Source organism: Haemaphysalis longicornis, unplaced genomic scaffold (genome assembly GCF_048455015.1).
Source record: "Haemaphysalis longicornis isolate Haplotype H1 unplaced genomic scaffold, Haemaphysalis longicornis Haplotype H1 scaffold_2, whole genome shotgun sequence".
In the NCBI taxonomy this organism is placed as follows: domain Eukaryota; kingdom Metazoa; phylum Arthropoda; class Arachnida; order Ixodida; family Ixodidae; genus Haemaphysalis; species Haemaphysalis longicornis.
The window spans coordinates 30,732-42,575 of NW_027526295.1; the positions used below are offsets into that span (position 1 = coordinate 30,732).

An 11,844-nucleotide genomic window follows, 5' to 3' on the forward strand; every position below is an offset into this window, starting at 1 on the left:
TGCTGTCACAGTGTTCTGGGTTCCGGGCCACTGTGGCATTGCTGGAAATGAAGCCGCTGACCAAAGTGCTGCAGCTGCTGCCCTTCGTGAAAGCATAGATATTAAGCTGGTTCCATATGAAGACCTCAAACCTTATGTGAGAAGGAAGCTGCGAGAGCACTGGCAACAACAGTGGGATAAAGAAATAAGCAACAAATTACATGTCATTAAACCTAAAATTGAAAAACCTCCCTCTGAGAAACATGCTAGATCAATAGAAGTGGCCTTATGCAGACTTAGAATTGGCCACACACACATCACACACTCATACCTTTTAACAGACGCAAACAAGCCACAGTGCCATCGATGTGGGGGTCAGCTTTCTGTCCTTCATATGCTTATTGAGTGTGACATGTGCATCATTGAAAGGAAACGTCATTTTAATGAAGCTTACACATATAACATTCCCTTGCACCCTTCACTATTTTTATCAGACCATCCAATGTTCCCATACAAAAAAGTTTTTAGTTACCTAGCAGATGTAGACTTTTTAAAATACATATCATATAGACCATAACCTCACCTGTGTTCATTATGTGTTTTAAAACAGTGGTGGAACCTGAGACTTTACACCTTAGGTGCTTGCACTCACTGTTTTAATATGAACCTATACACCATTTATCTTAGTATACTCACTATGCTTTAATTATGGCCCTATACACCAACCCCCTGAGCAAAGTTTTTTAAACTAGTGCCTCCTTTACAAATCTTTATCATCTCTTTCATCATTGTCATGGCGCTCTTTGCCTTTGTTGGCCTTGCGCCATTAAACCCAAAATCATCATCATCATCACAGCGCCGAAGAAGGCATAGGGGAATGGTTAGACTATTTTGATTTCCTAACGAGCCCCTCATTTCCAAACCCTATTATCGTGCGAAAGCCTAGCGAGGGCCTCGGTTCTGGCAGCCTTGATGCCAAGGTAGCATAAGAGGGCTTCCCGCCAGTTACCCGCTAATGACAGACTGTAGACGTTCGAGTCACGCCCCGGGTGTTGTAAAGAAGTTCTCCTTCTGCCCGTGTAGTCTGAGTGGCGCTGGTTACCACCCTCAAGCATCAGACACAGTTGTAGTAAATATAAACACCCCATAAAGTGAAGAACACAGACGCCCAGATAGCCGAATTGGTAAGGCATTCGAGATCTAATCGGAAGGCGTGGGTTCGGTCCCCACTCTGGGCGCGTGTTTTCTTTCTTTCTCACGTAATAATAAATAAAAAATTAATGTACCGTCACTAACGGTAAAAAACAGTCTAACCATTCCCCTATGCCTTCTTCGGCGTTGCAGACTTCCGGCATTTCTTTCTGTGTATATATATATATATATATATATTTATATAATGAGTGTGTGTGTGTATACGTGCATTCATATACGTTGAAAGTTGAAAGTTTATTGCGACAACATGTACAGGAATGGCTATACAGTTGTCGAGGGGGACGGTCAAAAAGGCTACAGAGAAAAAAAAAAAAGCCTGACAAGGTGACGTCCCCCTCCCCCCTCCCGTTTTGGCACGACTCTACGGGAAATGGCACGTACTTTGTGACAATAAAAAAATGACAGAAGAATGCACACAATTAACACATAGAAAATCAGCTTTCAGTGTTCAGAAATACACAATTACAATGAAAATTCTACTCGGAAGAAAAAAAAAACACACATCAGCTCTCAGATTTCAGGAAACAATAAGTAGAATTAAAGAATTCACAGCAAGAAAGGACAAAAAACAGTTCTCAGTTTTCATAAACCAACAATAATTACAGTACAAGATTTCATAGAGCGTAAAAAGAAATACCTCTAAGTTTCTGAAAAAAACAAGAAATTAAAATACACGTCTTTTACTGTAATTGCAAAAGGTACATGTCTAATTTCTTTTTAAATCCTTGTTCAGATTTAGCATCTTGGGCCATGGTTAAAATTGCGGGGTGACTGTTTAAAACGTTGGGAATCTGGTAGCTCACTTTCTGGTGCCCGTAGTTTGTGCGAGTTTTTGGCTTTGTGTATATTACCTGCCTAAACTCGTATTCATGTCTTCGTGAAGTGTATTTACTGTAAAAGTCATTAGGGTCTGTCCTTATGTGGTGATAAATAGTTAAAGAGAGTTTTTTATTTAGAATGTTCATAATTGTCAATACCTGATGTTTCTTAAATAATGGAGAACTGTGACTGATGTAGGGTGCGTTTTCAATTATGCGTAAGACTTTTTTTTGGAGCCGGTATAGGTTTTCTATGTTTGTTTTTCCTGGTGAACCCCACACTAGAAGGCAGTAGTTAAGGCGAGAATGTACTAGACTGTAGTACAGTTGCCTTTTTAACCAAGCTGGTAGTAATTATTTCATCTTATAAATAATACCAATGCACCGCGATATATCCGTCCGAAGTTTGTCAATATGTGGAGACCAACTTAAATTTTCATTGAACACAATGCCAAGGAATTTGTGTGAACTAACTTGTTCAATACATTCGCCTCCGAAATTGAGGAAAACCTGTTGCCCTAAACGTTTGTTGTGAGCTCGAAAGATCATATATTTTGTTTTTCTTGTGTTTAAATTCATTTTATTTGTACTGAGCCAAATTGACAAATTTTCAAGCCATAAGTTTGTTTCTCTTTCTAGCAGAGCCAGATCTCTGCCAGAAAAAAAGACGTTTGTATCATCTGCATACAATATTATATCCGGGGTGAAAGGCAAGTTAACAATGTCATTTATATATAATAAAAATAATAGCGGGCCGAGAATAGATCCTTGTGGAACACCGTACTTAATTTTTCCAAAGCTGGACCTGGCGTGACCAATTTCGGTGTATTGAAGGCGATTATGTAAGTAGCTCTTGATTAGACTGAGACAGGTTCCCCTGATTCCGTATGTCTCAAGTTTCTGAAACAAAATATCGTGTTTGATAGAATCGAAAGCCTTTTTAAAATCTAGAAACACTCCAATAGTAAATAATTTTTGTTCAATGTTATCAATAATTTTATCTTTTATATTTAGTATTGCCATTTCTGTTGATTTTTGTTTTTGGAAACCATACTGTTGTTCGGCGATGATATGGTTAGTTTTACAGAAGCTTAAGATTCGAGTATTGATTGCCTGTTCTATTACTTTTGAAAAAATGGGTAGGACTGAAATTGGTCGGTAATTGTTCATGTCATTTTGATCCCCACTTTTGAAAATAACGGAAAGTGGCAATTTTCAAAACATCAGGAAAATCACCAGAATTGAGTATCAGGTTGCATATATGTGAAAGTGGCTGACATATATATTGCGCGACTGCTTTTATCGGCTGTATTTTAAATTCATCAACCCCACATGCCCGGCTGTTGTTTAGTTTTTGAATTAAGCTCAGAATTTCTGATTCAGTAACGGGAAACAAAAATATTGAGCCTGCAGTACTAGATGGAATACAATGTTTTTTACTAGGATTAGGTGTGTATGTGACCGTAGTAGCACCCAATTGTAAAAAATGATCGTTAAACTTATCCGCAAGCAAACTTCCCGTGCACTGTTCTCCGTCAATAATAATCTCGGAAATAACTCCTCTCTCTCCTTTGGCCATGAGGTTATTAATATTGTTCCAGATTCTCCTGGGGTCGTTATAAATGGCTGCAAATTTATTTTCAAAGTATGCATTACGCGCGTTTTTAATATGGGAATTTACTTTGTTCCGCACCTTTTTAAACTGAATAAAAACATCATGATTTCTACTCTTTATAAATGAAGCAAACAGTTTATTTTTTTCTTTGATTCTCTTAAGGAGACTACAGTCAATCCATGGTTTCCTCATTTTTTTGTTTCTCTTTAACTCTACATTAAAAACTGCTAAGTTATAATTGTAACGAATTTTGTCGGCGAACATGTTGTAAGCATCTTCAGGATTGGTTGCCAGCAAAACGGGGTCCCATTCGGTCACGGCCATTAATCTCTGAAATATCGTAATACTATTATCATTTATAATTCTTTGCATAGTGGGTGTATTCGTTGCAGTTTGTTTGTATCGACTTGAAAATGGTGTGAAAAAAAGGAAGATTGGCATATGATCACTAACATCTGAAATTATTACACCTGCTTGCAAACTGCTTGTTTCGTAATTCGTGAAACATAAATCAATCAATGTCTGAGATCCACCGTCACTCGCGTCGGGATATCAATGACGTTTTCATACCCACAGGGAAGAAAGATGTCCAGAAGATTTTGTGAAGAGGAGTCTCGGGATAATAAATCGACATTAAAATCCCCAGTTACGATTACCGGCGTACGGAGAGATTCACAGTATTGCAAAACATTTTCTAAGAATTCCAAGAACACAGTCAATGTACCAGAAGGGGATCTATATACAACCAAAAATATAGTGTTCAAACATTTGATCATGATAGATTCGTAGTGAGGATTAACAGTAAAAAATTCTCTGACAACAGTAAAATGTACATTTTCTTTGACGTAAATGGCTACGCCCCCTCCCTTCATATTGCTCCGACACATTGATGCACATCTGTACCCGGTAAAGTGCACAGTATCCCAGTCACCTAAAAACCAAGTCTCAGTAAAAGCTAACAGATCGAAATTATGATTAAGCTCTTCAAGGAGCATATCAACAGAATCCTTTTTATTTTTTAGGCTTTGAGCATTCAAGTGAAACAAGGAAGACTGCTGTTTGTGACGTATCGCGTAGCAGCGATTGAAGGAATCGGGATCAAGATAACTCTTTTGCACCGGATAACTACACATTAGAAATGTTTCTGCACTGTCTAAAAACCGATCACGAGTTAAGTGCTCATGTTATTTTCGCAAGATCCGCCAGATCTTTTATTCTGATTATCCGGTCCCGAGGGCCGCCACGGACAAACATTTTTCCGCTTCTGTGCCAGGCGAATTGGTATTCCTTTTCCCCAGCCTTTGCTTTCATCTCCCAGAACAGCTTCTTATTTTGTGCCGTCAGATTTTCGTTGAAGAAAATCGTAGACTTTTCTTGTCTTAGTTGTGATTTCTTTCCTAGCCATGCTTCTTTCGTTACGCGCGACGAAAATCGTACGAGGACCGTGGGCACCTTGCTCCCACCGTTTTTGTCAGATTTCGAAGGCAGTCGGTGGATGGCCTCTAGATCAGTTTCAACAAGTTGGGGTAGCTCGAGATGAGTTGCCAAGCTGTTAAGCTTCTCCAGAAGATTTTCATCGCTGTGTTGGGGAAGGCCATGTATTTCTAAATTTTGTCGCCTACTGTACTGCTCCAGATCATTTATCTCTTTTTTCAGAGATGCAACATCTTCGGTCTTACTCTTTTCTTCTAGCCTTACGACGCGTTTTTTTAGCCCTGCTATTTCCGCGGTTTGCTGCTTCATTTCAGCGAGAACTTCATCGTATTTGCTAGACATCTCTTTCATGGAAGCTTCAATGGCGTCAACCGTTGACTTAATGCCCGTTAAGGCATCAACTTAGGATTTCATTGTAAGCAGTAAAGAAAGCTTGCGATTAATTTCTGCGATTTCGTCTGCGAGACTCGCCTCTGCGGCCCCAGCCGGTTTGCTATCTTTCTGACCATTTTTGGCGTTTGCGCATGCTCCGCACTTCCAAGATTCCTTCGCGGTATTGTTTTTTTTCCGGTAGGACTTGTCCGTTACTACCGAGCAAGTGCCAATGTGGAAGCTATTTTTACAGATAGCACAAGTCAAATAGAAATCGTCATCATCAAATAATTCACTGCAAATATGACATGCGTCCGACATCGTGCCAAGGCTCGCTCAGCAGCAGTGACAACCAAACTTTCCAAGAAGAAACTCAAATAGCAAAACCAACCTGCAACATCAGGAGCGATGCTTAGGCTGCAGCGTGGCCTTGCGTTGCCACTGCCGCTGAGCGAGTGCGCGGGGGCGACGAAGCGCAGAGTCCTTTGTAGGGAATCCGCCCTGACGTCGATGACCACTCTCCTTCGGTAGCCAACGGCAGTCCTTGCGCGCAGTGTACTCCGCAGTCCGTCCTATCTGTACCGTGCTGGCAGCGACGATTCCTGCAACATCAGGAGCGATGCTTAGGCTGCAGCGTGGCCTTGCGTTGCCACTGCCGCTGAGCGAGTGCGCGGGGGCGACGAAGCGCAGAGTCCTTTGTAGGGAATCCGCCCTGACGTCGATGACCAGTCTCCTTCGGTAGCCAACGGCAGTCCTTGCGCGCAGTGTAGGCCGCAGTCCGTCCTATCTGTACCGTGCTGGCAGCGACGATTCCTGCAACATCAGGAGCGATGCTTAGGCTGCAGCGTGGCCTTGCGTTGCCACTGCCGCTGAGCGAGTGCCACTGCCGCTGAGCGCTGAGCGTATATGTATATATTCATTTATATGTCAGAGCACAAAGTGCCTAAGTACGAAGCGGCGGTAATACGTAACCTGTACCTGCTATTTGCTATTTACGCGTGCGTAGCGGAACTGACGACGAACAAAGACATCCAGCGTAGCTATACAAATATAACGATGCGGCAAAAGTTCGAACAGAAGAAATACGGGAGAATAAGATGCGCGAAAGAAGGTTAATGATAAGTGAAAATCACCAGATGTGGACGTTTTGATACGAATAAAGAGGCAAGTAACGTCCCGAAAGTTCAATCTACACATTCATATGCTCGTGCATCTTGCAGAATAGAAGTTGTCAAGTTGCCGTTGGCTACAGGGGAACAACGGGAATCACCCAAACTTCGGACTGAACCCAGAGGTCATGAGCGGAGTGCCTAAACGGTGAGCTTCCTTCCTTATGTACGTGGCTTGTGTGTGTTGTTGCAAGAGCTGCAGAACCGTAACCTGGGGATAGCCGTTGCGGAGCGACTAGTCCGGCGTTAGTCTTAAATACGCATGCGTCCTTAGCACAGACGAACCAGGCTCAATGTGGTTTCGTAGAATGACTACGCACAGGAGTTCATATCATTTCCTCTGTGAACGTGAGCAGTTATGAGCACTGACCGTAATACTGACATGTTACGCTAACGCTACAGCACCCTGTCATTAGTTTTACTAAGTCATACTCATCTCGGATGGCTCTGTCTGGCTCACTTATGGACTCACCGGAGAGACCGACAGGCAGAAATACAGACAGGCACAGACAGACAAGGACGGACGAAGAGAAGACGAGCTGGTTGAGAGGAATGTCAGCTGAGGAGAAAATCGTCACTATTCCGTCGGTTTAAATACACGTTCAAAATGCATCACATTTATTGGGCCAAAGCCGTCTTTCAATTCAAGCTTGTATTTCGTCTTCATGGTTATTTTGAACTAGTAGCTGCTGAGTAGAATCTCCGAAAGAGGCACGTTGTGTATTCAAGGTGGCGGAATCGGCGACATTACGGACCCCGACCCACGCTGTGACCAACCGTGGCAATGAAATTTTAGGGGAAGTGTAAAAGCCTCGTACGGAAGTCGGAGCCTTGTGCAAGCTCCGGTCGATAGACTCCTTGCCCCGTCTACGAGGCAGCCAGCTCCGGAACCTCACTGGCCATCAGAGTGAACTCAGTTAAGTGCCGCCGTCCTCGGTTTTATACTATTTAGCATGGTATTTTCTTCGCCCGCCCACAAACATGATCGGCCCTGAAAAGTGGCCGACCGAAGTATCGTTTCCCATGTTCTCAACGATAAGCTTTCCTTAGCCTGACAATTATTCTAGGAGGAATGAAGGAAAAAAGTAAAAGAAAGGCAGGAATGTTAACGAGGCTATGGCCTTCTTGGATATCTAACACGTGGTCAAGGGGCTAAGAAAACAAAGAGAAACAGACAACAAGACGTGGTAGAGGAAACAGAAAAATAAGATCAAAGGTAATTACCCAGCGTAACCCGCCGCGTTAGCTCGGTGGCTAAGGCATGGTGCTGCTAAGGCGTGGTGCTGCGAAAAGCGAAAACGCCAGTGTGTCCGACATTTCGGCGCACGTTAATGATCCCCAGGAAGTCCAAATTAGTCCGGAGCTCTCCACTACGGCGTTCCTGATCGCCTGTGAAGCGTCGGCGCGTTAAACCGCACAAACAATCAATCCATCGCAGGGGCATCAAGAGCGCCAAACAGAAAAAAACGCTTTCTTTGCTCGGAATCGATCCGTGGTCCCTCCGGCAATAAATCTAACGTCTATCCGAGTTCGCCAATCGGACACGGTTGAAGCAGTTTGGATTTTGGGCTTTGAATTTCGCTTGGGTTGCATGGAAAAAAGCTTCGCGTTTTGAAGGAAGGAGCTTTGATTGTTTTTAAATTGTGCGTAATGTGTATTCATTAGTTTATACTATTTTCTTTTTGTGTCTTCTCCTTTAAGAATAACCCAAAACAAAATTCATTGTACACGATTGCCGCTTGGTTTCATTGCCTGGGTAAGTTGGTGTTGTGTTTGTTTGAAGCTACGGATCGTCAGTAATTTAGAGACTATCGAGAATGTCGAGTGCGGAATCTTAAGAGCTTTTTCTCTTATAGTGAATGGTACTTCATATCCGAATAGCTTGCTCCTCAAGCCATGTCGTGGGGAGCACATGGTGCCTTCCGGAGCAACAGAAGATTTATGTCCCACACAGATTTCGGTCTGCTCGCGACTGTGCCGGGCTGTCTCAATTATTGGCTCTACTGAAAAGGTGGTGATCCTTCAAAACAGGTCTTCAAAATTTGATATTCCAGTTTCCTGTAACGTAATGTATCAAATTTTATTCTTACAAGTATTTCTTTTACCCGTATCACGTTGGCCATAGTGAGGTGATTACCGCAATGCTGCCGGGTTTTTCTATTTTGCCATGCAGGAGGTCTCGGCACGAAGGCGTTCGCTGTGACGGGTGCTCTAGGGCAGACTTTCCGGGGAAACGTTACAAGTGTCTCAACTGCTATGACCATGACCTCTGCGAGACATGCCACGAAGCAGAAGCCACCGACCCGAACCACAGTATAGAGCACGCCGTGCAATGCATACTGACACCGGCAGATTACGAGCTCTACTACGCCGGTGAAGCAATGAAGAAACAGCACTCGTTCACCTGTCCCATGTGCGCCACAATGGGATTTACGCCGGTTGGGCTGCGTCAGCACCTGAAGTCCGAGCATGGGAACAAGGAAATGCGAGTGGTGTGCCCATTGTGTGCAGTCACTGCCGGCGCTAATCCGGACATAATGACTGTAGATTTGGCCGTGCATCTTGCTCTAGAGCACGTACGCGAAATGGACGAGAACGTCATTTCACGATGCCTTGAAAGAATCCTCGCAACTAGCGCGGGCGGCTCGGCCGCAAGCTCAGCCGGAGGTGGGCGACCGAAAAGGAAATTGCGTTCCTCCGTGAGCATGCCTTCGCTTCCACCGTCCGACATGGACTCCGTGTCCGACATGGACTCCGACATGGACATGGACTCAGGTGTACTATCCGAGGTATCGATGGGGCCACAACAAACATCAGAACAATCCAGGCCTGGTGGAACAGAAGCGCATATCCAGGTGCTTCGAATAAACCTTCAGGCCACGCGCCAGCAGCTGCCGACGGTGTACCACCAACACGACCGACGTCGTCCTCTTAACCCTTTTTGGCTAAGCAGGATGATGTCCTCGTTTCCGGGCACACGCGCTCCACCACCGCTTTCTCTGCATACAAGGCAGACCTTGGTTGAACAACCTACTCGCAATGACCCCCGGTTCCTGCTTAACGGGCTCGTCGAGGAAGGCGTTTCACATTCCCAGGAGCAGGATCTGGAAGTAGAGCGTACTAACCGGAACTTGTTCGTTCAGGAGCTGCTGCTGAACACGTTAGAGGCGCAGGCACCAGCTGGTGCTGACGGGAAGAGCACTGGTGGTAGCTACAAGCCCCGACCGGACAGTACGCAGTAGTACTGCACCAACTTATACCGCGAGCCTCGGGGGTACAGCGGCCGCAACCCCGATTCCGGTTCAGGCTACCCCGGTAAAGGTGCAGGCCCCCGGCGGAGGCTCCACGGCGCCACCGAGCCCAGGTGCTACTGCGGCTTCAAGCGTCGGCTGAACTGGTGAGACAATTGATGAACCAACAGTGGCCCCCTACCCCGGAACCAACTGCGTTCAGCCGACCTGAACCGTCTCTACTTGGCGCTTACTGAAAGTGGGCTGTTGTGGAAGCGTTAAAAAATTGTTTTTACGATTCAGTTATTTAGATACCTTCCCGACATTTTCTCTGCTTTTGCTTTTCTTTTGGCTCGTGTTTCTCTTGTAACTACCTGTTTTTTTACTCGTCCATCGAAGCTTTGCGCCTTGTAAAATCTTGAAAAATAAAATCTTTCAACTAGGACAAGGTTTCGCATGCCTTAAACGGTTTTGTATCGCTCTTCTTGGATCATGTTTGTGTTGTCATGATATTCATACGACATACATATGAACCAACGCTAGCGTAAGGTTGCAATATCGAGGTATGGTGCGGCTTGAAAGTTGGTCTCCAGACAGAAATTATGGATGGTCCTTTTACGAAATTCAAACAATGAGATGACTCGCAAACCATTCTCTGGAATGACCGATCAAAGAAGCACCGCGACAATTTCAAAAGAGGTTGCCCGGAACGTACTGAATGTCGCGGTCTAATGAAAATAGTGAGGTTGTAGCTACACTAGAAGATCCAGGATGCACTAGATATGCAAAAAAAAAGTGCAAAGTTCAGCCAACATGCGAACAAGCTTAGCAACTGCCATGAAATCTCCGCAGTTATTGGCGTCCGACTTCTAAAGCGCAGAAGACCCGCTTGAGATGTCAACCTGTCTGCGTCGGCTGCACCAATACGCTTGAAAAACGGGTGCCGAAAGACAAGTTTGCCAGCTTTGCTATCTCACTTTGGCTGCCGCTTATACAGAACAAAATCATGTGAAAGCATAGGTGGTTTAAGGATCAAAATGATGGATTAATTTTCCTGATCGCCTTAGGTGCACATGTTTAAACGCCCACCTGGTAGAGGGAGACCCCAGTGCTGGGTAATGTGAGCGCCATAAAACATGTCCCTGAAAAGAAAAACTGCAAACAGGACACGAAAGAATACCAGTAAAGGTTATCAACCAGTTCGGTCTAGTTAGCAAGACGGCTCTCTTTAGGGTATGGGACATCTTGGAGGTAGCGCACTTAAAGACGGACACTAGCGAAAGAAACGACAAACCACAGGCATATAATACAAGACAAAAGGGGGTGTGGTGTATTAGTGTGCCGTAGATTCATTTACATGAGAGTGCGTTTGAATTTTTAAATCTCTCTGGAACGTAAGTATAACACGCGCCTTCATCCACACAGTTCGTTTCATGCCTGTCCTGTTTTGGAAATGATACGCTAGAATGTGACGTAGATATGTTGTGTGGTCACATGTGTTTAGGTTGAAATATTTAACTGTACGTCTGTTCTAATAAAAATCAGTTGTGAGTCAGCGCTGTGGTTTGTCGTTTCTTTCACTAGTGTCCCTGTTTAAGTGCGCTACCTTCAAGATGTCCCAAATGCTTTACCAACTAGCCCAGTTGTCACTTCTTCTACTGTATTTAGGGTCATCGAATGAGGTATAAGACAAGAAAATTCGAACGCAAAGGCAGGAATGCAGAACAAATCTTGTAAGGGCAACGCAGAGAAGGACAGTGCGAGCCAGCCTGGTAGCAGTGGCAAAGGCCTTGCGCTGCTGCGCCCCTGCCTCAATGGGGGCTCTTGAGGTGGAGGCAAAAGTCCAAAACGTCCCTGTACCAAGATTTCGGTGTAGGTTACGGGAGTGCAAAATAAATCTGGAGCCCTCCACTACAGCGCACCGCATAGCCCAGATGCGGCTTCGCCGCATCAAGCACTCCAAAATCGAATTTTTTGGAGGGCAGGGGCGAGTTTGTACTGGCAGGTTACTGTGA

General features: G+C 44.5%; 1 protein-coding gene across 1 annotated transcript; it reads left to right on the plus strand.

The window, feature by feature from the left end:
- Nucleotides 1-6,623: 6,623 nt before the first annotated feature.
- Nucleotides 6,624-10,298, plus strand: LOC144168680 (E3 ubiquitin-protein ligase KCMF1-like). The gene is made up of 2 exons (XM_077697615.1): nt 6,624-6,747; nt 8,773-10,298. Exons 1-2 carry the CDS (start codon nt 6,728-6,730, stop codon nt 9,839-9,841), a joined length of 1,089 nt encoding a protein of 362 aa, XP_077553741.1. The 5' UTR covers nt 6,624-6,727; the 3' UTR covers nt 9,842-10,298.
- The last annotated feature ends 1,546 nt before the right edge of the window (nt 10,299-11,844 follow it).